Raw genomic sequence first — 27891 nt, 5'->3', positions numbered from 1 at the left:
CTTTGCACATTGAAAATATAAATATGCTACAACTGACTTAAGCCTTTGGAAGGCTTAAGTCTATGCAGGGGAAGTATTTTGCTTTGGATAGGGAAGGTAGCCTGGAAACCAAATATGCAGCCATTTGAGGCTCTGTTACCCCTTGATGTGACTTGATATGGCTTCCATGAGTTTTTCTGTGGCTTTAAAAATAGAGAAACATCTAGATGGCCTTGGTTTCCGAGGCTATAGTTGGGACGATGGTTGGGGAAGAGCCTAATCCTGCTCAAGGTCAAATACTGCCAGACTGGAAGATACCAAGAAATTATTGTACCTTCGGTTAAGCAGTGGCATTTTGCAAATGTGCTATAGCATCATATTTGAGCAAAAGGAGATGTTCTTGTTCAACTCTCAGCAGGTCCCATGCACAAAGACATATGCTACATTTTGAAAACTCACAGCAGCCTATTTATGCACAGGAATAAGCCCAATGCTCAAGGCTACAAAATAGTTTTCCCTACAGGGAAAGAGAAGTTCCTGCTTTGCTTCTTTTGAGGTTTCGTAGTTTCCTTCCTCCTACTTGCCTTATGTCTAGGGTTGCCATATTTTGAAGAGCAAAAAAGAGGGCACATTTGCCGGCACCTAGGCCAGGGAGGAGGGGGTGCGGGAGCAGGCGAGCACTGGAGAATGCTGTGGGTGGGCATGTGCTGGATTGACATCAGAGGGCACTGGGAAGGGACGTGGCCAAATTTGTGCATGCAAAATGGGTGTGGGTGTGTGGGTGTGTGTGATACATACATACATACACCTCTCCCTCTTTGGGACGTGCACGAGGTGGTAGTGGTGGTAAGGCATACAAAATAATTAATTAAAAAGCCCAGGAAAAGCAATAAAGCGAAACAGCATCTTTTTATGTAGAAGGAGAAAGAGAGGAAGCAAGACATTTTGGCAAATTCAAAAAATCTGCCGGGACAGAAATTTTACCCCTGAAAAGGAGGACATGTCCTGGAAAAAGAGAATGTATGGCAACCCTACTTATGTCATGAAGGATTGTGAGAAATACTTTGTGCAAAAAGAATATGATCTACTGTCTTATCAGCACACTTGAGATTAAACCCAAATCAATAACCACATATTTCTCTCCTTCACTTGAATTCCCTCTATAAATGGCAAATTCATATGACAATTTTAGATTAACTGCAACTATGATCTTTCTGTGCTTTAAGCAAGAGTAACTGAGTTGGTTATGAAAAGGTACTTATGATCTGCTTCTTCAAAGATTTCATACAATCTGTAACCAGACACTATAGGATGAATCACGTCTAATTTCTACTTGAAAATAATTAAAAGGGCCATAGCTTTCTCCCCTAAGTCTTTTAAGGCTCCGTACCAATTTTAGGATATCAACACTGGAAATACTATCAGGGAAACAAACATTACTTACTTGGCCAGCTGTGTCAACTACTTGAAGATGATATTCCTGCCCATTTACTGTAATCAGCTTTGTGAATGCTGGACAAATGAGAAAAAGGGCAGTTCAGTGCTTCACAAGTCTATCACTTCAGTTCAAACTGGCCATTTTACTCTTTAGCAGAATAAAATAACCTGGATTTCATTGGCCAAATTTGCACATCACAGTTAACTATTCTTAATGGATTAAAAAGAATGTAATCTATGGCTTACCATTATGTCTGAACCAGAGGGTGCGGTTGGTTTTACCCAAACACAAATCATGATTTGCAAGTCAAAAACAAACCCTGACTTATAGATCATGGTTTGAGTGAAATACTCCATGACCTCCAGTCTTAGTTACAGATAGGTAGCCGTGTTGGTCTGCCATAGTCAAAACAAAAAAATTTTTTTCCTTCCAGTAGCACCTTAAAGACCAACTAAGTTAGTTCTTGGTATCTGAAGAAGTGTGCATGCACACGAAAGCTCATACCAAGAACTAACTTAGTTGGTCTTTAAGGTGCTACTGGAAGGGAAAAAAAAATTTGTTTTGACTCCAGTCTTAGGTTAAGGCTGTGAAACTTATTTCATACCCATTATTCAGTGCTTTTTTTCTAGAAAAATAGGTGTTGTTACTCACCATGAAGTTGTTACAGTGAATGTCAAACTTTTTAACAAACAACAACAAGGTGCTAGTACTGCGTATCCTTGAGTACATCCTGAAAAAAAGCACTGCATATATTTCTGCAGAGCTGAACTAGAAAGACTAGCCTTAAAGGCTAGCAGTTATATTAACTTTAGATCCAACATAATTTCAAGCTCATAGGTCTCATTTCCCAAAAGGCTGCAGAGAAGTGTTGCTTCTATTCCTTCTCTGCATATGTGATTTCTAAACCGACTTTCTTAAAAAGACCGACTGGTTTACACCCTAGCTTCTCTATAGAAAACTGCACTTTATGAAGTTCTGCCTCCGTTAAACATCCAACTTCAGATTAAATAATAAATCAATGAAGCATAAACTGCTTCAAGCTCTTTTGAGGAAAAGTGCATGTGTGGGCGAAATGGATTAAGGCAAATCAGCTCTCCTTGCATGTTCAGAGAAATAGTTCAGTTACTTACTGTTCTCTATGGTAGGATCATATGAATCAACGAACTGGCCTTCCACAAACTGAATCGTCAACGATGATTTCCCTGTGAAGAAAACAAGGCAAAAGCTAACAGTGCTGCACATGCGGTTAATGACATTCTGTCACCAAACACAGAAGTTTTGCAATTTGTTTTATTTTGTTTTAAAGAGCTGTTTAGGTGATCCTGACTACACTGCGTGAGTCTGCGTGAGAGACAGACAGTGTCTGACTCCCTCCTCCTATACCATATCTGTGTTGTAATTGAATTGAAAATTGATTGATGATAACTTTTTCTCCCTTTGAACTGTAGCGCATCATGCCATATCAACAAACTGTTCTTCAGATTTTCCTCTGCTAGGATCTACACATTATGACTTGGCTTGTTAGTCACACCCATTATTTGCAGCTACTTCCATTACCCTAAAACCCAAGGAAGTTAGCATCTTTTGCACACCCTAGAGAGTAGGTTACTGCCATCCCATTTGGTCACGCTGTCACTTCTGCTGTAAAGCAGCGAAAGTATCAATAGGCATTAGAATTAACAGCCCTCCCTCACATATATCCAATGCAGGTTTTCACAAGTGCTATGGGAAATATGTATAGGGGTGAAAATATAACCACGGCCTATTAAATACTGAAGCATTACTCCAAGCTTCTTTCAAACTTTCAACACTTGAGTTCTGAAGATGTCAATCTATCTAAAAAAGAAGATGTTTCATATGGTGAACATATGCCTGTGCCAGGCAGCCATCTTATTTCCACGTACCACTTATTACCATTAGAATAACTTAAAATACGATACTCTCATTGTTCCATGTGAAACCAGAATGATTTGCACATAAGGTGATCATGCATCCCCCCCCTTAACTGTGACAAAAGTCAATGTTCCAATCCTCTTGTCTCTTTAGGAATATTATGTTTGCATAAAAAAAAACCCACACACAAAACACAAAAAACCCCACCACCCTGACATCTTCCACGAGAGCAAAGCCTGTGACATACATAGTTATTGCAAACAAGGATGTTTCCAACCCACTCCCATCCCGAACCTTCCCAGTAGAAAGTGTCAATTTCCCTCCCTGCATTCCCATGAATGGAAAGTACTATTATTATATTTATTAGTCACGTTCCTCACAAAAGTGACCCAAAACAAACCGATTGTAACAAGGGGGCAACAAATATGCGGAACATTTCAAACTAAGGACCAAAAGCCTGGATAAAAATGAAATGCTTTGCCTAACACCTTAAAAAAAAAAGGAAAGATGTTACCAGACATGCCTCCAAGTGGAGATCCTTCCACCAGCCACCAATGAAAAGGCCTGTTCTAGTGTTGTCACTCTCCAGACCTCCCATGGAGGGGGCACACAGAGAAGGGTTGCACGTATACCCATCTGGGAGGGAATCAGCCTCTGTGCCAGGACACCCACCTCTGTGCCCCTCCTGGCACACAACATACTTAATAGGCTGATCTGGGCATGTCTGTCTCCATTGCTTGAGGGAACTCTCTTGACTGTTTACTTTGACTTCAGCAGATCCTGTGAATCTGCCTGCATGGAACAAGGATGCTAATGTTTTTTATAAGTCATTGAACTAATCTATTTATTTATTTAATGCATTTTTATCCCACTCTTCGGCTGAAAAAAGGCTTCCAGAGTGGCTTACAAATGTCAGTGATGAGCCAGTCTCTGCCCTCAGGCTTACAACCTCCTAGAAGATGCAAAAGAAAAGGAAAAGGGATTAGGAGGGATGGAGAGACTGCATTAGAGGAAGGATTAGTTGGGAAATTACTATTTTCCTTTTATGCAGTTTCTGATATATCTTACTCCATTGTATTGCAATGTTTAATAAATATATTGAATTAGAAGTCTGGAGTTGATTAAAGAGCTTTACCCATACACAGCCTCCTTCATGAGCTGATGGCTGTGCCCAATGATACTTGGATCCTGGAACAGAACTAATTCAGGCCTGCTTCTTCCCGTTAAAGATACTGTTAAGTCTGAACTCTCACGTATTCAAATGAAGGTCACTTCACACCGAAAGTAGGGGTAGGAAATCTCCGCCCCACAGCACAAAGTTGTCCCACCAGGTCGCCCTATTTGGCTCATGAGGCCATTTTCCCCAGACTATGCCCCACATCTGATACCACAAGTAAAAAAACCTGACAAAAGCAGGATTGAATGCACTTGGTTCCCATCTCCCTCTATCACTATGGGTTAAAGATCTGGGCCCAATGGGCCATAAAGGTTCCCCACAACATCCCAAAGGCTTTACTTTATGCTGTGCCCCGCACTGTTAATTATGGATTTTAAGATACTGCGACATGAAGCACTGGGGAGCCAGTGCTAAGCAAAATGTTAAGAAGCCTGCCATCCTTCAGGTCCTTGGAAAAACTTTCTTTTTGAGATATAGCTTGTGCCTTTTTCTGCACTGCAGTGACCCCTGTCTACATGAAATAGTGGCTAGCACCTGTCTGATGTGTTTGCCAACGGCAGGCAACATAATCCTAAAGCAAAGATCACAAGGCATGGTGGATACTTTGGGGCCCAGGCTTGTATTTTTTTAAACTACACACCACATTGTAGTTGCATTTCGTAAGCATTTATAGCTAGTAAACAGGTCATCTGAATTAAAAATGAAACCAACAACTTCTCACATGGCAGGAAGAACCAGACGCACAAATATAGGGTGGGGGACACCTGGCTTACTAGCAGTACATGTGAAAAGGATCTAGGGGTCTTGGTGGATCACAAGCTTAACCTGAATCAACAGTGTGATGCAGAAGCAAAAAAAGCTAACACTATTCTAGGCTATATCAACAGAAGTATAGTGTCCAGAGATCAAGGGAAGTAATAGTACCACTCTATTCTGCCTTGGTCAGACCACACCTGGAATTCTGTGTCCAATTCTGGGCACCACAATTTAAGAAGGATGTTGACAAGCTGGAATGTGTGCAGAGGAGGGCAACCAAGTTGATTAAGGGTCTGGAAACTAAGCCTTACAAGGAGCGCTTGAAGGAGCTGGGTATGTTTAGCCTGGAAAAGAGGAGACTGAGGGGAGATATGATAGCCATCTTCAAGTATCTTAAGGGCTGTCACATGGAAGAGGGAACTTGCTTGCTTTCCCACCAGTCTGGTAATTCTAGATATGCGTTACTGTTGCAAAAGAAGGGCCACAAGCTCAGTGGGGTTAAACACCTGCCTTACATGCAGTAGGTCCCAGGTTCAATCCCTGGCATCTCCTGGCACGCCTGGGAAAGACCCCTGAAATCCTGTACAGCCGTGGACAAAACAGAAAACACTGAGCTATAAAGACCTGATTCAGTATAAGGGAGATTCCTATGTCCTGACTATTACTTCAAGATGTCTACAGAAAACCTTGTACTGTAAACTGATTTCACGTTTCAGCTGGGCAGAAATATTCCATTTGATGGGCACAGCAAAATTCCCGCTGGTCTAATTATAAAATGTTTTCAAATGTTGCTTTCGCCCATTTGAACTGAATCCAATTTTTCATTCACAGGTGTTGTAGTACATAGTAAGGGAACATTTGAAAGCAAACCAGCAGAAATCCAGATAGCACAAGGCCGGGGGCAGCATTCTATGGATGGTATAGGGACAGCAAAAATCCAAGACCAAAACATTCTGCCAATCACTTTGGCAAAAAGTGTGAAGCCCTTTAAAAAAACCCCAAAATAACCCCACTAGAGCAGAGATGGGAATAATGAATTATAATATGTGACAACACAAGTTCAATTACCTATTCAGCAGCAAGCAGACTAAATTAACATGAAAAAATGTTCATCATTTAAGAAGATGCCAGTTATGCAACGTTCAAGCTTCCGGGCTCCCTGCCAACCAAGTGTGGGCAGGCAAGCAGCATGCTTGGCTATAGTTCAGGGCTGGCCAAATGGCACTGGAATATATTGCAAAATTGCAGTCAGACAGGATAAAGCACAATAGCTCCTGACTACTTTCAAGTTTGAGTGGGAAGAGGGAAAGAACACTGTTATGTGCAAGTCTAAAATGTCTGCCTGTACCAAGACTGTTGGCGTGGCTTGTCTTCTTCATGTTAGGCTGCCATCTTCGAATCAAAACTTCAACAACTCTCAAAGTTGCTTTAAATCCATATTCAGCAACCAGTGTTCGAAACTCCCACTGTTCTAGGCGCATTTTGTGAAAGGGAATTTCATTAGTGTCAGCAGTTTCTGAGCTCTGGGTGCAGTACTGTGCCTAAGATTTCAGATTAAAACTGCAGAGTGGAAGGAAAGGAGGACATTTTTCTGCCTCTCCACTTCCAGCTACTCTCTGAAAACTGGAGAAGAGACCCACTTAAGAATATTAGAGGGGTGGGCAGGGGGAGGACTAGACCATGTGAAAAATGAACATAATATTTTAGCTGCAGTTCATTCATTTCCAGCTCTGTATTGTTATAAAAAAAGTGTGCCTAGACATTCCGTTGTTGTGCCCAGAACCTAGGTTTAAGGTGCCATTTCGCTCCTAGCTTTCATATCTCAGCTTCTAACACTGTCAGTGACTCACCCTTTATAGCATTTAGGGGAGTCCAGGAGGGTTAAAGTAACTGGACAAGTTATTTTCAACACTTTTCCGTTGTTGTTCAAGAACCCACCGACAGCAGACTAATCAATATGGCTAGCTTCACCCAACAATCCCGCTCCTCCCCCAGCAAACAAATCTCACTGCAGCCAACTAAAACCACCAAACATGCCCCGCCCCCCTTCAACCTCTCTGTCAAGGAAATATAACAAGTGAATAGAAAGAGAACCTTCCCAAGTGATGCTGACACAAAACCCTGCACATACACTAAGTAAAAGAATATAAGTTTTACCACCCCATTCCCCTCTCTGCCCCCTTTTCTTCCCCAACCTTACACTGTATACAACACTAAAGTCTTTTCAACAAATGTAGAAAACACAACCTGAAAAAGAGACAATGCACATACTTTTGTAAACCACGAAAATCTTTAATATTTTTTTGAAAAACAACAACACACCAAAAACTGTTCTTGTTAAAAACTGGTGGAAAGAAGGAAGCAACAGAGTCCATATTTTTGTCCTTAATCTTTTGGAGTTGTAAGCAGAAGTACTTACACCCCTTCCTATAAAACATGTATTCAAGTCTCTATTCTGATTCAGCTGCTGGTGGACTTGAAAAGAGTTTTGAAGTTACAAAAACTAAGGCTTCAAGGTAGGATTCAACAGAAAGCATCAACAGAGCACGCTTAGATCATTTTCAGAGGTATGGATAGCATATGCACGATGTATAAACAACATAATTCTAAAAAGAAATTTTTTGGATAGACTCAATACTGTCTTGATTTGAAGTGTTTTTCTGTATATTGTGGCTGTGGCAGACAAGGAGGGGGAGAGAGAGAAGGCGCCCTGTGGGTGTTCTTCTTCTTCTTCTTCACACTTCCCTGAGGGCCAAATTTAACATGGCTCTGCTTTTTCCTCAAGACCATCCTTCCCGCTTGCAGCAAGCAGCGTAGCCATGAGGGAGGAAATTCTGGCACTGTCCTTCTCCTGCGCTCTCTCGCATTCCCATGCACTGATAGAAGTTCCAGATGGGATATTTCTAAACTTCAGAGGTTTGTTTTGAAATCTACTTCAAAGTGCTAACTATTCTGATGTTGTGCTTAGTGGTCTATAATTGTCTAGGTTCTCAGTGAACTGCCTTTTCCCGTTATCTCCCTTCTCCATAAATAACTCTTGGATTAATAAGTACACAGAACTGAATTTCATAAATTAATCTTAAGCGCCTTTAAAATGCTAACATTCTGTAGCATCCCTTTTCTTGTTAATGAAGCTTAAGCTATTATTAATAATAATAATAATAATAATAAATTTGCAGAAGCCAAAAAGAGCACAGAGCTATCCCAACTGTGCTCAACAGATTTAAAGTGGTGGGACAGGCACCTCCAATGGTATGATAATAGAGGAAGTTGTGACAAGAGAAGCAAGTTCACTACTTTGCTGCTTGCCAAAGACCAGGGTGGGAGACTCAATCTGGTCATTGGGCCGAATCCTTACCTCCTCCACAGATCAACTCCAGCAGGTAGGCAGGGCTGCCCACCTATCACTTACCTCACATTATTAAATCTGTGTCCAGCAACACTTGGTACAAGAGCTGAGACCCAACCTGCCTCTGCACTGTCTTGCCAGAGTGGTACATACTCTGGTTATCTCCCGCTTGGTGACTGGGAGTGGCCACCGCAACCTAACTCCACTCTGAAAGGATCGGCATTGGCTTCCAGTACGTTTCCAGGCACAATTCAAAGTGTTGGTGATGACCTTTAAAGCTCTAAACAGTCTTGATTTTGTATACCTGAAGGAGCGTCTCCACTCCCATCATCCAGCCCAGACACTGAGGTCCAGCTCTGAGGGACTTCTCGATAGTGGCACCCGCCCTGTGGAACACCCTCTCATCAGATGTCAAACAGATAAATAACTATATGACTTTTGGAAGACATCTGAAGGCAACCCTGTACAGGGAAGTTTTTAATGGTTGATGTTTTATTTTAAGATTTTGTTGGGAGCCGCCCAGACTGGCTGGGGCAACCCAGTCACATGGGCGGCATATAAATAATAAAATGATGATGGTGGGCAGTGACAACTTCAAAGGGGCTGATCAACTGACTGGTACTTACATTGTACCTTCAAAAGGCTCATGATAACTGCCATTTGGCTGACTGGTATAGAGAGCAAGCCTCATTGGGTGCACTAGGGAATTCCCAAAAGCAAATACAGTGGTGCCCTGCAAGACGAATGCCTCGCAAGACGGAAAACCCGCTAGACGAAAGGGTTTTCCGTTTTGGAGGTGCTTCGCAAAACGAATTTCCTGTGGGCTTGCTTCCCAAGACGAAAATGTCTTGTGAGTTCCTGCGGGTTTTTTCCCCTTCCCCCCCCTTTTTCCCAAGCCGCTAAGCCGCTTATCAGCTGATCCGCTAAGCCGCTAATGGGCTTGCTTCACAAGACGAAAAAACCGCAAGACGAAGAGACTCGCAGAACGGATTCTTTTCGTCTTGCGAGGCACCACTGTAGCCTGTCTCCCAGTGGGACTCACTGCCAGGGAGCAATCAGGAGAACACCTTATAACACGGGTGTCAAACACAAGGCCCGCGGGCCGAATCCAGCCCGCCAGACCTCGTCATGTGGCCCGTGTAACCGCCGCCGGCCGCCAGCCTTCACCTTTTATTCTCGCTTTTTTTTTTTTGACACAAGAAAGCCGCCTCTTCAGCGCATGCGCGGCAGCCTACAAGCCAGAGAACGTCTGCCCTCTAGCGGCGCTGGCCGCTCTACACAGGAAACCTCCACTTTACATGCATTCAGGAAACCTCCACTTGTTTTTATATTGAGCGCATGCCATCCTGTGATGTGACAGATCCAACGGCTGCCTGAACCCTTCTCTCCTGTACTGTAAGTCCTACAGATACAGCTGGCCCTTTGAGGGTGACCAAACTGCTGATGCGGCCCCCGATGAATTTGAGTTTGACACCCCTGCCTTATACGCTCCCAACTGCTGTTTTTCAGCCATATCTTTACCTGCCCCACCCCTGATGCCATATGTGACATGGGGCAGATGGGTGTGGATTTTGAGAAAACAGCCTCACAGACCTCATACTGCCTGACTTAATTAGGCCTAGGGACTGGGGGTTTAAGGTAGCTCTGGGTCCACTGCTAAGTCATTACACATCATATAAAATGGAAATATTGAAAATAAGCGCTGAATACTTCAAGCTTAGTTTTATTTTTGCCACTTCTAGTCTTAATGCTATCATACAATCTCATGAAAGACTATTATGTTAAACCTACTTTTAAATTTAACCCTTTCCCCCCCTCACGGGCCAAACAATTTCTTATGAAGTATGACCCCCCCCCAACTTCTCTATTCTTGTTTCCAAAATAACTGCTCTTCAGTTTGAAGAGCCACCACACTGGACAACATAACAAGATTATCCATATCTCCATCGAGATTTATACCCTAAGACAGTTTTGCTTCCAGCAAACCTCCTTCTGTCAGTTAAAATCCACTACAAGATTAAGAAGGAAGTACACTGGTCTTCTATCATCAGTCTGCCAACATGAGCTATATTTTTCATGTTCCTTGCATGCAACTCAAAGGGAAGTGGCAGTACAGTAAAATGGGCAAAGAGAGGAATGTCTAGAATACTGGCCACAAATCAGAATTCAGAATGTCCTTTTTTATAAGAAGTTTCTAGTCCTCATGGTCTTAGAGAACAGTTTACTAAGGTGCAGGCAGGGTTTACTGAACATTCACAGGCAGAGTTCAATGGGGTCTTCTGGTCTGGGAAAAGTGCTTGATGTCCTATAGAGCAGCGAAGCCTGTGCAAGTGTAAACCCAAAACAATGATTGCTTGTAATCCTTAACTGGAATGATGAATGCCTGTTATAACTTCATCTGCATATTATACTATAACGTTGACACTTATAAGCAAATTTCAGAAATGTTTGATTCTTACATTTTAACAATTTGGAACTACTCTCTGATGACTAGTGGCAGAGAAGACCTAAGGTCCCAAATTCACGTGACAATAATTTGGTGGGCTATCATACCAAGTAAATTAGGACCAGTGGGTCACCAAACCAAAAAAAATTGGGAATCACAAGTAGAGTTAACAAGATTTTCCCAGCACCCCTATTTCTTTCTCATTTCCCATCTCCGTGCTGCTCCGACTTCTAATTTCAAACATTCTTCTATTGTTGAGAGTTAATGACCTGAATTTTAGATACCTCATGATTTTTTGCCTAGGTTTAAAGAGGCAACTGGTGGGGGAGGGAATCAATTGCTGTCCCTACATAGTCCCCACCCCACCTTTTGGTACATGCCTCCAAATGCAGACCATGTGCTGGAACAAAAGTTAATTGATCTTAGATTCATAGAAATGTAGAAATGGAAGTGGACCCCCTGCAATGCAGGAATATGCTGCTGTCCCATATGGTGATCGATCCTGCAACCTTGGAATGATCAGCATCTCACTCTAACCAAATGAGCTATCCAGGCTGCATTATCTAAATAATATTTAAATGTGTGTACTCAAAATCAGGTAATGGTTTGAAGTCACTCTCATGAAAGGCTTACCATCCCCTTCCCTGCCTCCTGAATCTGCAAGGGATTATTTTTTGTTTTTAATACAGTTGTTTTCTGCAAGATCTCTTCTGTGAAAAACAGCTGATTTGGTTTTAAAAAGGGGGAACATACCCTATCAGCTGATGGAAGCAAAATGGAAGTAGGGGGTGTGGTGACAGAAATGTTGCCAGAACCGCCCACAAAATGCACTTATGTGTATTCAGAGTAACAAGTGGTTTTATACTGCATTTAATTCCCCTTTTCTGATTTTTCCCAAATCTGCGTTTATTGTCGAAAAACTGCAGGCAGCCAATTGGATAGGGGGAAATGTCATGTTGAGAGCACATACACACAAAAAGGCACACGCTGCTTCAAATTCACATTAAGTTCATGTATGGATGAACCTGTAAACACAACAGTTCACTATCCCAGCCAAGAAAACCGCAAACAAACTCTTGAGGCTGCACTGAAAGATAGCTGGAAATCTGAAGTGGGAAGTTGCAGTTGGAAGTAAGCAATATGGTAGACCAGGGTGGTTCAACCCGTGGCCTGGATGTGGCCTATGATGGCTTTTTTGGCAGCCCTTGGCAACGTTAAAGAAAAAATAACATAAAAGCCTTAAAAAGATATTTTTTGTGTCATGTGTTATTAACATAAGCACATACATCTGTTTGTGTGTTAAAATGTGTTTACTAATTAAATACACAATTGATAAATTTATCTTAATTGTGCCTATTAAATAATGATAAATATATTGCAAACACTTTAATGAAGTGTGTTGCCCATGGATTCTGCGTTGAAGTACTCTTGCAGCCCCCTTGGCATGAGAAGTTGGACTGGCCTGTGAGAGACCATAGCACAACCCCCAAGTTACATTAGAGACAATCTGAAGACTGCCCCTGATAGCCCACACACTTCTTCTATGGCAGGGGCAGGGAACCTGTGGCCTTCCATAGACTGACTGACTCCAGCTCTTCATTAAAAGTAATGGATGGCTAGTAAGAAAGCCAATATTTGTGATCCCAGAGGGTATCTCAAAGTAGGCCTAGCACACCTCCAAGATAGCTTTCTCTCCCATCCACAGCCTTTAAGATCAATGCATCAAATGGTACAATATCATCTGAGCACCATATTATAATAACAAGGTTACATAAATGTTCAGTACCTGCCCCCAAACTGTGAGACACCCTCATCCTTGAGATCAACAGTCTCAGACTGAGATGTGCTGATCCTGCATTTGACACACAAAGTTAAGTGGGCAGATGTGTATGTGTCTAATTTCAATATAATTCAACTATCTATCTCAGACATTCTATTTTTAGTGTGGCCTCCCACCTGCACCACCTTAAACAGTTACTTAATCCAAGCCATTTGAGGCACGGATGAGGACAGAAACTGAAGTAAATGAGGGGTGGGGAAACCCTCTCACCATATTCCTGGAGGACCAGCAGTGTCTGGAAAAATTAGGCATGCCTTCCTTTGGCAGGAGTTATCAATGCAAACACATCAATATCCCTGTTTAATGTGGTCCCCAAAGCAAGAGCAAGCACTGAAAACAGGCTCTAAACTGGGAGCCTCTTTGCTCATTTTGAATACTAACAGAATTTTAAGTTCGAAGTTGCATCACTTGATTTATAATCTAAATAACAGCCGTGTTTTACCTCACAAGGGAAATGCAGCATACAGCATTTCAGGCAAGGTACTATATATTCATCAGCTAAGGCCAAGCATTCACATACATGCAGTTGTATTATGAAAAATTATGCAAAGAAGCTGAAGATATCTGACTTCCAATGTTTAAGGTAGCTCTGAAAAATAAATCAATTTTGTCGGGATTTACTGCAAAGGTATGCCAAGTAAGATATTGCAAATCAGCCTTAGAAAGTGCACATTATTCAAATACACAAAACTGGAAGGTCAGAGCTAAGTTCCATTTGACGGTGTCAAATAGCTTCATAGTACGAGCCAAAAATATTTGAGGCTTCCACAGCACAGAGACCTAAGATTCAGTTACATCAGTGTCTATATTTGTAGACTATGCATTGCATTTAGGAAACTGATATTTATATAAATACAGGAAGTGTTAAAAGGAGTTGGTGACTGAACAAGGTATCCTATGTAAATATGTTAGCAGCTTGACTGTTTTAAGTATTGTTGAGAATGAGATGAGAAAAAAAGCTCAGAAATGCAAACCAGGCAACTCAGGAGTTAATTCTAGCACAGTGTCCTTAAACAACCCTTCCAGTGGCTTGATATTACAGTCAAACATGCTGCCTCTAGAGTTTACTGCTACCATTAACAAGTGCATTGCAGTAAGATTTGCCACTAGACAGGCAGGAATAAAATGAAGCTTTTAATTAAAGCTGGCATTTCAGACTACTACTCAGGAGCAGCTATCCTGCTTAAGAACAAGATCTGGATTCAGCAAATAGTGAAGACCATGACCAAAGAATTGTGTAAAACTGCATTTCAGCAGCTGTTTCAATGATGTGATTAAATATTTGGCAACTTTTAATTGCAGATTGTCCTTGTGCGTTATGATCATTCCCCCATCCATGTTTGAAAATGTGTCTAATATTTAAGCACCCATAACTAAAATAACTAAGAAAAGAAACTCACACTAAAGGCATAGAATGCAACACTACACTAGCATAAACCAGTCTTTTTTTTAAAAAAATACCCTAGCACTAATACCTTAAGGTACAGGTGGTGACCATTTTGCATGGGGGTTGTGTTCTTGGCCCCCGTGTGTGTTGGTGGAGCATTTATAAGCACGTTCTGCCCTCTTCCGGGTCCCAAAGGACCCACGTGATGGCGATCACATGTCAACTGAATGCATCTAAAATGGTTGCCGCTTGTAGATTAGTGTTTATAAGCCTAAGCCAGGGGTAGGCAACCTAAGGCCTGTGGGCCAGATGCGGCCCAATCGCCTTCTCAATCCGGCCCACAGATAGTGTTTTTACATGAGTAGAATGTGTGCTTTTATTTAAAATGCATCTCTGGGTTATTTGTGGGGCTTAGGAATTGGTTCATTCTCCCCCCAATATAGTCCAGCCCCACTGCATGGTCTGAGGGATGGTGGACCGGCCCACGGCTGGAAAAGGTTGCTGACCCCTGGGCTAAGATATGGATCCTCCATAGAGCCCTTCTGCACCTGCCTCTCCCCAGATGAAACTTTGAATGCTAGAAGAGCCCCAGCTCATCTTTCCTGCTTTTATAGAAGGAACTTCCTGTCTGAAATGCTGTAAAGCCACTGTCAGTCAGTGTACTGAGCTGGATGGCCAATGGTCAGACTCTGTCCTGTGTACTTCACTGTATGTGTGCAAAGGTTTCAACAAGAGTAGGCCTCCTTCAGAGAGTTCTGTGGGCCATTTTTAGATCAGTAAGCAAACAAATATTGTAGGATAGCTATTTTCAGGCAATCCAAATGATTTGATGAATTAGAAAGTCTACCTTTACTTTCCTAATCTACTTTGTCCACCAGGTACTTTCTTTGCCTTATACCCTTGCTAGCTTGAGCCTTATACAAACAGGCTACCTTACACCTGAATTATCTTTGCCATACCAGCCTGTAAAGTCCACACATGTAGGGCAAATTCTTGCATTCAATTACAGACTGATGCTGATTGTTTCCTTGGTCACATTGTATGAACAAGCTACATTTTTGTTCTTCTTTTCAGGCCTCTCTATAATCTTTGTGCCAGGGAAAGAAATGGAATTACAACAACTGGAATTTGATCCAGGCATGAAGAAAGCCTTGAGGTATGCCTTTTTCACACTGAGAAAGCATCTGAAGGGTTCTGAAACCAAAGTCACTGTAAATTTTACAGTACCGGAGAAGCATGTCAATGTTACATCTGCTTTGTTCTATTGCATTGCCTTGATTTCCTCTTCATTCCCAATAAAGGTGGAGAGGGGAGGGAAAAGGAATTGCTATGGTAACAATTCTATGACACTAACTTGACAATCATTCTTCCACAAAGTATATGAAGAAAGATACAGCAGGTGAGAACTTTATAAGGTTGTACTGTACTTGGAAACTATTTTAACAAGGAGTTAAGGTTCTGGACTGAACATATCATTTTAAAGATCCCACTTCAAAACAAGGGTCTGATTTTAGCTAAACCACATGTACTTTCTGCCGGAGGTGAAAGTGTGTTTGCTTCACTGAACCTAGTAAAAACGCCTGCTTCACTGAGTAGATATGAAAACCTAACCTCAGTATATTTTTCCTTAAATAATTTCCACACTTATTTAATTTATATTCCACCCTTTTCTCCCAAGGAGCTCAAAGGCACATGGTTCTCCTCCTCCTCATTTAATCCCCACAACACCACTGGGGTAGGTTAGGAAGAGAGGTAGTGACTGGGCCAAGGTTACCCAGTGAGCTTCATGATGGAGTGTGGATTTGAACCTTGGTTCTACTTCAACACTCTAACCCAGGGATTGTCAACCTGGTCCCTACCGCCCACTAATGGGTGTTTCAGGATTCTAGGTGGGCAGTAGGGGGTTCTACGGCACAAGCTGAATCCTCCTTCCATTGAGCACTGGTGGGCGGTAAGGCAATTTTACCATCAAGAAAGATGCATTAGTGGGCGGTAGGTATAAAAAGGTTGACTACCCCTGCTCTAACCACTACATCATTCAAGCTCTCCTACAACAAAAAAGGCCCTATAAACCAAAGTATGTTTCAGCACCACATTTCCAAGCATTATGGCAGTCGTTACGAGAAATGAAGCTGGAATATAAGAACCTGCCCATTTAAACATTTCTCTTATCTACATTATACAATAAAACTTAAATAAAGATTAAACACCCAGAAAGTGTACTGTGAAAGTGAACATGAACAGCTCCTCAACTTTGGACTCCTCCCACCTTGTGTTGGAAATAACTTATTTTACACCCTATGACTTAAGACTCAGCTGGTTTACACTGTGGATGCTGCTACCCAGTTTGTTTACCGTATTTTTCGCCCTATAGGACGCACTTTTTCCCCTCCAAAAATGAAGGGGAAATGTGTGTGCGTCCTATGGGGCGAATGCAGGCTTTCGCTGAAGCCTGGAGAGCGAGTGCACCGACACCTCTCGCTCTCCAGGCTCCAGGAAGCTATCTGCAAGCCTTGCACGCCCGGGGGGAGTTCCCCCAGGCGCGCAAGGCTTGCGGGTGGCAGCCTGCAGCGCGGAGCACGGGGCGCCCTCCAGAGGACGCCCCGTGCTTCGCGCAGGTGTCGGCAAGCCTTGCGCACCCGGGGGAGATCCCCCCGGGCGCGCCCGGCTTGCGGGCGGCAGCCTGCAGCGCGGAGCACGGGGCGCCCTCCGGAGGACGCCCCGTGCTTTGCGCAGGTGTCCGCAAGCCTTGTGTGCCCGGGAGATCCCCTAGGGCGCACACGGCTTGCGGGTGGCAGCCTGCAGCGCGGAGCACGGGGTGCCCTCCAGAGGACGCCCCGTGCTTCGCGCAGGTGTCGGCAATCCTTGCGCACCGGGGGGAACTCCCCCCGGGAGCGCAAGGCTTGCGGGCGGCAGCCTGCAGCGTGGAGCACGGGGCGCCCTTTGGAGGACGCCCCGTGCTTCGCGCAGGTGTCCGCAGCCTGCCGCCCGGCACGTAGGGCACCCTGAAGCAGAGCGCCCCTCGCGCCGGGCAGACATTGGCCAGCCCCACAAGCTCGGGGGACAGCGGGGAGGCGCAGCACCGCCATCCCACTGTTCCCCGACCTGGTTTTGGGGGGGAAATAAAGGAAAAAAAATTTCCTTTATTTCCCCCCCCAAAAAGTAGGTGCGTCCTATGGGACGGAGCGTCCCATAGGGCAAAAAATACGGTATATAGCTGGACTTTGAAGCCCTTTTTCCACCCACCTTGCTCTCTAACATTACTTTTGTTTACAACAGAACAAAATATCTAAAGAATGCCATCATTTCAGCATTTAAAGGTCCATGGACCTTTAGGGGCAAAAGCAGAGAGCACAGTGTTAAAAAAGGGTTAGATTCCAGCTTTAAATGACCTATGATAGTGCTGTTTAGATTGGTGAGCAGTAAGTGGATGGAAAGAGGGGCATCCCAAAGCACTTGCTACATGTTTCAAGCAAGCAGCTGGGCAGCAAACTGCACAGCTGACTTACTCATGTAACAGAAGACCTTAACTAAACACTCAAGGGTTTTTTTGTGTATGACAAGGTGGCAAACCCAGGTTTGCTGCCAAATGTGCACTCAATGGGAAGCTGTTGCCAATCACAGCTTCCAGACAAATGTTATTTGTACAATGATACACATGTGAAAACACCTGTGTTCAAGTGCCCATGTAATTAACACTTTGTTTTGTAGGTGTGCACCATAAAAGATGTGATGAGTCCCCAATGCAGCTTTGTCAGCTGTAGAAATGGTCACATGCTCTCTGCCCTCAAATGTATTTTGAAAGTGACCCCATTTACCTGACAAAGACCAGGTGTCCATTGAGCTTTCTAATAGAATCAAATACATACTATTTAATATACTCTAGCACTTGCTGTACAGTAGCCAATAAAAAACACACACACATACAGTCACACCCTTTACTATGTGTTTACCTGTCCCATCATCACACCTGGAGGAAACAGTCAGAAACCAGACAAGCTGCTAAATGTTTGAGCAAGCAAAATAAAATAAGCTTGCCTAATCCCTGAAGTTGATTTGGGCCTCCTTAAGGAGGCAACTGCTAGGAAAGGGAGGAGGCTTCTTTCAGAGACATTCCCCTGCACCTCCACTACATGTCCTAAGTAAATTATAACTTCATTTTCAATTACTCCACAATAATTACTTTCTAATATTACATTTGAAAAACCTGGCCAATGATTTCGGGAGACTTATTTGGCAAATCCTGAGACCCCCCCTAATCTAAACTACTTTAAGCAAAAAAGTAAAATGATTTACAAAGAGCGAACTGAAGTTAATGTCTTTTATATGTAGAAATTGCACCTGTGATTAGTTTCAAACCACTACCAGCTTTCTGGGGAATTCTGCTTGAATGAGTTTTACTCCCTATGAAAGTCCTTTGGTGCAGAAGCTAAGCAGGTCTATAAAGTATGTCCAAGAGACGAGACAAAGCCATAGTTATCTTCCTCACGGGATCAGACCAAGAAAATTGGTGAATGGTTTTAGTAATGCATCACTTCTCTTCCTGTACAGTATCCAACACATTGTTAACATGCAATAAATCCACAATAACTGACCCACATAGCAATGTAGTTTGAGGAAACAAAACTCAAATTGGTTAACTTGCACTAACGCTTTAGCCACACTGTCATCTTCAGACCAGGATAATTTGCAGAACCGAATGTGCAAATTATTTCCACCAACTCATACCAGTTTCCAACTTTGGGGAGGGGTGGAGGAAAAAAACCACAAGAGCCCAATTTTCTTAACGCGGTGGGTCACCGGAAGCGAAAGCTCTCAAAGACCAAATGTGTGGAGTGGCAAGAAGGGATTGTCACTCACTGTTAGCGGCAGCTACAAAATCATTATTGCGAAAGCGCGATCTTGGGTATGCGGTGCCAGGCGCAGTGGATGGGAGTGGACATCTGGGAGCTGCCCCGGAAACCATCATTACCCGTAACCACGCTTTGCACGAGGAAGGGGGGTGGGTTGGTAAAGAGATTTCACGTCAGCCTGGAGCGGGAACGGTGTTCCCCCGAGCCAGACCGCGGAAGATTAACAAGTCGCCTCTGCAGACGCGGGAAATGCAAAACGGCCGCTCGGAGCCTCTCCGGAGAAAACGGCCCCGGGAGTTGTGAGGCATCTGCCCCGGGTGCACTGCGTGGGGAGCCCGGCGAGGCTAAGGGGAAATGCACACAGACACGCGTGCGAGGCCACCGCCACACGCTTCCCATCCCCGCCAGCACGGAAAGCAGGCAGGGCAGCAGCCCGCCCGGAAAACGGCTGACAGGCCCGAGGCGGGTCGTCGTCGTCGTCCTCCTCCTCACCTGCGACCGGCTTCGAAGGCGGGCTGCCCCCTTTCGGCCGCCAAGCCACGAGGCGGGAGCGGCGCGCACGTCCGCCTGCGGAGCCTCAACTTGGGCCGAGGCCGGGCGCGCCCGCGTGGGGGGCCTGAGAGAAGCGCCCCGGTCTGGGGGAGCCCCTCGGGGCCCGCTCCCCGCACCCTCCACCCGCCTCAGGGAGTGACTCACCGACGCTCCTGTAGCCCAGGATGGCGATCTTACGGGACTTGGACGGCGGCATCTTTTCCCCGCCGGGCCCCGAACCACATCAAGGGCTCCGGCCACGGGCGGGCGCGACGAGAGGGAGAACGGGAGGCGCTGCTCCTGACGAGGAGGCGGAGGAGGCGGCGGCGGGCGGCCGAGGCCTTAGGTGGGGCCGGCTGGGGACAGGTAGAGGCGGCAGGGGGCGGCAGCGCGCGGCATGCAAGGCGGCGGAAGGAGGGGTGAGGGGAAGAGACGGACCGCGCGGGACTCGCTGACTAACTGAGAGGCACGGCGATGCGACGGCGCCCGCTTCACTCACGTGACAACCGCCGTCCTCGGCCGTCTCCTCCTCCGCTTCCTCCCCCTTCACCCCCCTCCCGCTCGCGCGTGCGCGCATCTTCGCCTCAGCATTCGCTCGCCCACGTACGGCCGCCGTCGTGCGCGCTTGCGTCACGGGCGGGGGAGAGGTTCACCGTTGGACTGGCAGGCGGGCAAACGGCCGAGCCGAGCTCGCGCTGGAAATTTCGCTGCGTCATCCTTCCCTCAAGGGGGTTGCCCCGCCTGGTTGTTTGGCTCTGGCTCTTGGCTCTGGCTCGTTCTCCCGACCCAGCCCACTCCTTTTCACCTCCTCAGGAGGGGCAGACGTTGGTTGGATATATCGGCTATTTTTTGTTGGTTGGCGGAGGGCGGGGCGGCGGCGGCTTTGCGCGCCAACGGGGCTGCTGATTGGGTCCCCTGATGACTCGCTGCTATTGGCCAAATCCGAATGGAAGGTGTGGAAGGGTGGAGGCGCGGGGGTGGTCTCTCCGGTGATTGGCAGGAGATAGCGGAGCGGCCTTGCGTGAGGGAAAGAGCAGCGCGTGCGTGCGTGCTTGAGTACGTGCGTGCTGGGCCCATTGTCAAAATGTCCCCTTAACTAGCGGGCGGCTGGCAGGAAGCCGCCGGTGGTTTCTGTGCTAACGTGCGGTTCTAGTGCAGTGGTTGGACAGATCGAGCTCCCTCCGTTTGCACTGGGAAAGCTTTAAAAATGCATTGACGTATCTTACTATGCAGTCTGCCGCCAGGGATTTGTAGATATTTACAGATTGGGTTTGATTCCTTGAATGGTTTTACCACGTGTGTGGATGGGGGGGGTCTACAGTATTTTTATTTAGTTATTTAATTTCTATACCGCTTTATATTTTTAAGAAAAATCTCCAAGCGGTTTACAGCATATTAAATCAGTAAAGCATAAATAAAACAATCTGAATAAGTCAAATATTCAAGTCAAATACAGACAACATAATTAATAGAAAACTAAAATATTATCTTAAAAGATTTCAAAATAAAATCTTCCCATCCAGGAAGGGAACGGCAGACTTGAGTTTTTCCGTTTCCCCCTCGCAGCACGCTGTAAACTAGAGCAAGCTAAGAGGGTTGTGATTTGGTTGGGGTTCACGGTCAAGTGCAGCGATTTCAGCCATCGGTCAAGTCTGCTGCAACGATACTGCACCACACTGGCTGCTTTTATCAGTGACTAATAATGCTAATATTGTATGCACTCACACAGAGAAATTACATGCACACTAGTCACTGTATTACAACTTACATGGTTAAAATTATGCTCTTTGTGAAGGACTGGGTGAAGAGGCCTTATAGGTTCTTTATATATTATAGGTTCCAAAGCAGGCAGGTTCCCCGGGATTTTTTTTTGGGGGGGGTGCTGGTTGACAACATGGTGTTGGGTGTGCTTCCTTATCTCCTGTTCTCCAACTCACTTGCTTCTCCCAAGCATATGTGTAACTAGCATAGAGTAACTTTTATGGGGGGCCAGTGTGGTGTAGTGGTTCAGAGCAGTGGTTCTTGTAAGGATGTGGTGGTGCCACAATGGTGTGGCAGAAAAGGATGGCAGTGTGTCAAGAAGATTCAAGGACCATCAAAGAAACATTTAAACATTTCAGTGCAGTATAGTATAGCATACAGGCAGCAACCATTCTGTACGCGTCCAATTGATGCACAACTGCTGACAAGTGGGTCCTTTCGGAGGTCAGAATGAGGGAGTAACGGGCTTATGCACACTTTCCTGACGCGCCTGAGGGCCAGGAATGAAACCCCCAAACAAAATGGTTACCGCCTGTATTATCAAAATATATTTTTTTTGTAGAACATTACTGTGAGTCCTTTTTTTGTTTCCGGGTGCATTGATCAATAAAAAAAAAATCAGTGCAATGTGAACAAATATTTATTTTGAAAGTATGGCCTAGAGAAAAGTTTGAGAACCACTGGGTTATAAATGCAATATTTTTTAAAAACTTCTCTCTCTGGGTAGTGAGGATTAGGCTCATCTCAGATGGTGCAGCAAAGTTTGGGTTTCCCATAGAAAAGATTGAATAAGAGTTACCCAAGAAGGCTGACAGTGTTACAGTAGAGTCTTTGTATATGTACTCTAGAGATTGTTGGGACAAGTAATTGTTGAGAGCATGCTTACCTATATGGGTGAATGTATGCTGGTAGTTTTACAGATGTTTCAGTAGAATTTATGTGCCTCTTGAGTGAGGGGAATCCCATTTCATGGATTTTGATTTTTTCTATATACAGTATATACCCTATATACTGTAATAATAATTTAAAAAATCATGAAGATGACGGACTATGCAGAACTTGATAGACTGATGGGAAGGATCCGAAATCGACGAGATCAGAGATTTATAGAAGATTGGGAAAAGTTTACAGAGTATATGCATAAATTAAGTGATAATCAAATAACGCTTGTAAGCTTTAATGAAGCTCTGTAAGAAGAAATGTTAGAATGTGAGCAAATTAAGACTTAATCTATAAAAATAATGGAAGTAAGGTTTTAGAAATGTGTAAGAAATTAAGAAGGGAAGGAGTATCAGTCAAGTTGAGGGAAGTCAAAAAGAGAACGGATATAAAAAAGATGTATGAATTGTATAAATTTTGTATTGGAAAAATTGAATAAAATAATAATAATTAAAAAAAAAAATCAGGGCTTTTATTTCAGACAGGACCTTGCCGTAATTCAGTTCCAGCACCTCTCAGATGGCTGCCATTGCCATTATAAGAGAATAAGGGTGGATTTCATGGTGAGTTCTGGCACCTCTTTTTCTAGAGAAATAGCTCTGATGATGATACATAGTTTATTACTTGTACCCTGCCCATCTATTAATTGTGTTTGTTGATTTCCTTTGTAAACTTTGCCATTTTTTAACGAAAAGTAGTTCTACAAATAAAATAATATTTTGTGTTCTAGCCATTCACTCCTCTCAGATAATATTATTTCATAACCCCTCCTGTTTTTCTGTTTCTGCAAACCTTTGAGTTCTCCCTAGCTTGTTGATACTTCCCTAGTTCCTTGTGCCATTTTGGCTGCATAAGGATTCACACTTGAAGAAAGAGTATACTATTAGTATATACAATGTTTCTCTCAACTTATAAAGTGTTATTTAATTTAACGATGCTTTGGCCACCATGGGATGTAGTTTTCTTATCCAATAGCATTTACTAATAATTGCTCCCATTTGTTGTTTCATACACGTATTTTGCTTACGTATTTAATTTTAATGTTTAACCTGTTTAAAGCACACATTCTGAAGAGGATACAAGTAGGATAGAAGTCAGTACCAAAGGTGGAAAAAGTACATTGTCCTTCTCAGCCATGTTAACTCTGGCTGCAGCTGACAAAATCTTATCCCATCTGAAATCTCTGGATAATTGTTCACCTTTCATGAGAGACCTCAATGCTGTACTGACACCCTTCAGAAGTAGACTATGAAATTTGCACAGACGATCATGTATTGTTGGAGGGGTCAGGAGAATGGTTTGGAGTGTAGATAAAAGGAACAGGGTATTCTGGATTGTAAGCACAATCAGTTCCTTTTGTTTTTTGTATTGTATGTATCACCTATTTGAAATATAAATGATGCAGAAGCAAACTAGGACTTGTCTTGTGTCACATTCTGAATGTCCAGACACAGCAAATATATTTTCCTTTCACACTGCTCTTTCATAAGCATCTGGATGTGGAATTAACAGTGTGTTTCTACATGGCGCAATACAGCACTATATACCATATTTTTCGCTCTATAATACGCACCCGACCATAACACGCACGTAGTTTTTAGAGGAGGAAAACAAGAAAAAAATATTCTAAAAGAAACAGTGGATGTATGATTTTTGTGGTTCATGCTGTGGCCACAGACATGTGATCTGACAGTGAGTTTGGAGTAGCCCAATGCAAAAATCCTGAGGATCCATGTGGATCCATGCTTTGTACCCACGTTTTTGCACCACTGCGGCCCCAGGCAACAGTGGGTGTGTGATTTTTTTGGTGCAAGATGTAGCCATGGACATGCTATGTGATCTGATGGTGAATTTGGGGTGACCCAGTGCAAAAATCCTGAGGATCCATGTGGATCCGTGCTTTGTAACTATGTTTTAAGTGGGGAGGGAAGGAAAAGCACTCAAGGGACAAGGAGCACGCGTGGGGTGGGTGGAGAAGGATGCTGCTAATAATGCAGGAGAGGGGTTTAAGGGGAGAAGGAACACGCATGGGGTGTGTGGAGAAGGATGCTGCTAATAATGCAGGAGAGGGGTATAAGTGGAGAAGGCTCCTCTCCTCTCCCACTTTGCTCCTTTAAAGCAAGCAGGCTCTGCTTTTCTCCCTCCTCCCCGCTCATCCCCGGCTTAGCGAGCTGAAAAACTTTGCTGCTATGTAGCGAGCTGAGTGGGGAGGAGAGAGGGACAGAGAGCCTGCTTGCTTTAAAGGAACCAATCGGACAGGAGCCGCTTACACGAGTGTAAGCGTCTCCTCTCCTCTCCCGCTTTGCTCCTTTAAAGAAGCAGGCTCTCTGTCCCTCTCTCCTCCCCACTCAGCAGCTCTTCTCCCGCTTTGCTGTTTCAAAGCGAGCCACGGAGGAGGGAAGGAAGGGGAACCATGGATCCTCTGCTCATGACTGCAGCAGATCCCCCCCGCCACCCGTAGGCATTCCCTCCATAACACGCACAGACATTTCCCCTTACTTTCTAGGAGGAAAAAAGTGAGTGTTATGGTGCAGAAAATATGGTACTCCACATTAGTTCTTCTCCATGGCCAAGTCTTCTGTAATGTTTATTCACAAGACAGTTCCATTCAGCAAAGGTCTCTTGGAACATTAGTAGATGCCTTATTCCAGGTTTAGTGCTTTTTATTGCTACCTATGCAGCACAACTGGGTGTGTGGATTACTTATGAATTGCCCCTAAAGCCTGTTCCATTTGTGTGTGGTGTGTATTTAATTACTGGCTTCCTTTCATTATGTAATAGTTAAAGAGAGCTATTTGCTATGGGAGGAAATAGACAATAAAAGGAACAAACCTTCCCTAGCGAAGTTAACTAATGGTTATCACGAAACTTTTCAAGAGACACAGTTGGAACAGCCTCAGCAGAAACACTGAAAGGTTGGAGGAGTAAACAGAGCCCACAGCTTTTATCACTGCCCTTAGAATTTTTTTATTTGACTGTACTAATTTTTGCTTTCTGTCAGATATTGGCAAGGCAGAAAGGTGGAATATAAATATTTTAAACAATTATAAAATGGGCAGAACCTGTAAAGAAGAAACGGTTAATTAATGATCAAGTACACTCTAAAGTGCTGGGGAGGCTAGTGCTCTGACTGTATTTTATTACAACACCCCACCCCAAAATCAGGACATTGCACTGAACATAGGCACTTTGGCAATGATGTCTGAACAGTAGGGATGGGAAGTCTTGTTGCAGAGATACAGTCTGCTAGTATACAGCCAACATATCCACACCATGTGGATGCTTAAGGGACAGGACCTTCCCTGGAAAGAAGATATTCAACTCCAGAGTCTTCCACAGATATCTTTCTTTAATTTCTCAAAAGGGAAAAGAACTGCCTGTTTTCTGATTTTTTTAAAAAATAAGCTTATTAAAAAGAGAAGAGCACATCCTTAAAAACAACTACATTTTGGACAACAAATATATGTTTATAGTTTACACAAATAACCAGTTTGCCTTCTGAAAGGAATTAATCTGAATCGCCCTAAAAATGGAATATGCCAGAACATGTGGTTGTACTGCATATGGAGATTTATGGGTGTATTTTTAAGTGGATTATGCCATCTTCTGGACACCTAGGATTTTTTTGTTACTAAAATTACACAGTAGGACTTTTGGAATTATTCTCACACCCTGGTTTTCATTCCATACCAGCATGATACTGTTACTTTTCTGCAAGTTTATATGCAATCAACATTCACCTTCCTTTGTTGATTACTTTTTCATAGCTTCTTTTCTGTGGAAATATGAGGTGTCTAGTGGTGATACATGACAAACCCCTGATTTCTGTGCCTCTTGTGTACAACCCATCTAAAAGCCACATGGTTTGCACCACTGTTTTTAGTAATGAGAGATCTTCTTATATAACAATCAATGTTTTATTAATGAATATGGTGAAGTTTTAGCTATCCACCAAAGATGTGTAAAAAATTGCAAGAAAATAAAAATAAATAAAGCTGGTTTTAGATCAGTCTTGTTTTACCATCTCTTCAGAATGCAACATTTATAAACACACAAAACTGTCATTAAAGTCTTAAAGTAATCTACTGATATTCAAATTACAGCTTTTATGACAAATCTAATGATAACTGAAACTGATTTGGTTTTAGGTTTAGCGACTTGAACATTCAAATACAGTGTCTCGTTTCACACAATACTTCCTCTTATTGTGATGGGCAACAGCGATGACATATTGTTGGCTTTTTGACATAAGGCACTATGATATGAATATGCCATACACTTGCCTTATGTCAGAGATCTGTTGCTGAGCAGTGACTTCTATCAAATACAAAAGATGTTTGTTTTCAGGATACAGTGCATTTTAGATGAAGGACATCATGTGAAGTCTTTCAGCAAACATTTTGAAATGCAAGCCTGTATTTAATACATAAGCTTTTTGTCATGCTGCTTTTTGTGTGTGACAGTCACTGGGAAGTAATAGACTAGTTACCCAACACGCAGTCCCAATACACACATACTCATCCCCATTTCTCTCTTCTCTAGTGCTGCCAGTGTTCTTGAGGCAAAGATGACCCAGTAACTTCAATCAAGTTCTTCTACAAAGGTTTATACGTTCACAGCAATCATTCAGTTTCACCTTCCTTTTGTTTGGCACCTGTTAACGTAAAGGTAGATGAGAGAAAATGTGTACACCAGGGGTCAGCAAATGTTTTCAGCAGGGGGCCAGTCCACTGTCCCTCAGACCTTGTGGGGTCCAGCTTATATTTTGAAAAAAATAATAATTCCTATGCCCCACAAATAACCCAGAGATGCATTTTAAATAAAAGGACACATTCTACTCATGTAGAAACCCGCTGATTCCCTGACTGTCCGCAGGCCAGATTTAGAAGGCGATTGGGCCGGATCCGGCCCCCGGGCCTTAGTTTGCCTACCTATGGTCTACACTCTCATATCATGGGAGAGATTGCATTTGCCCAGCATTCAACACATAACATTTTTGTGCCTGGCAAAATTTGATCTTTCTACCCCTGCACCCAGGGGTGAAATTTTCAAAGCCATTATGCATTCTGCCAAACTTTTTAGTTTTATGGAAGTTTGGACCATTCATAATATACAATGTATAAACTTTACTTTTAAGCTCTAATGCAATATACACTGTACCTTTTATTATTTTAAACTTTTTAGCTAGAGGACATTATGGTCCAGATGCAAAGTTCTGCTGACACCCAAATGCATTCATAGCAGTTGTGGCCTGTATACAATTCTTTGCTTACTTATATCAGAGGCAGCCCAGGGCACTAAGTGCAAGTGCAAGTTCAGTCCATTACATTTGTGTGCAAGGGAGAGATTACTGTGCATACCAATGCTCCAACATGCACAAGGGTCAATCTGTCCGACTAACTGATAACTACAAGTATTAATCAAGTTCTCCACATAATGGAGAAATTCACATTTTAGGGGTGCTAACTAAAAGATGTGCTGGTTTTAAGATAAGGTTGATTTGATGTGAATACAGGAGACAACTGGCTCAGTCATGAAGCCC

The 27891-nt window shown here is 43.5% G+C and overlaps 2 protein-coding genes across 2 annotated transcripts in view; both read right to left on the bottom strand.

Moving 5' to 3' along the window:
* The window catches only part of RHEB (Ras homolog, mTORC1 binding), a 30214-nt gene extending 9702 nt beyond the window's left edge, over positions 1-20512 (bottom strand). Inside the window, exons 1-3 of the mRNA XM_083580073.1 lie at positions 19815-20512; positions 2548-2619; positions 1424-1491 (exon numbers count right to left, since the gene is read on the bottom strand). Coding sequence (XP_083436199.1) covers positions 1424-1491; positions 2548-2619; positions 19815-19866 — 192 coding nt within the window. The 5' untranslated portion in view covers positions 19867-20512. The remainder of the gene's footprint in view (positions 1-1423; positions 1492-2547; positions 2620-19814) is intronic.
* A 5168-nt stretch (positions 20513-25680) lies between these two features.
* PRKAG2 (protein kinase AMP-activated non-catalytic subunit gamma 2) overlaps positions 25681-27891 on the bottom strand; it is a 199744-nt gene continuing 197533 nt past the window's right edge. The window contains 1 exon segment of the mRNA XM_083580108.1: positions 25681-27003. Within this exon segment, the coding sequence (XP_083436234.1) occupies positions 26972-27003 (32 nt within the window). The 3' untranslated portion in view covers positions 25681-26971.

The sequence above is a fragment of the Podarcis filfolensis genome (genome assembly GCF_964270895.1).
Source record: "Podarcis filfolensis genome assembly, chromosome: 12".
In the NCBI taxonomy this organism is placed as follows: Eukaryota; Metazoa; Chordata; class Lepidosauria; order Squamata; family Lacertidae; genus Podarcis; species Podarcis filfolensis.
Note: the sequence above shows the minus strand (reverse complement) of the source record. Positions and strands in the feature narration are given on the sequence as shown.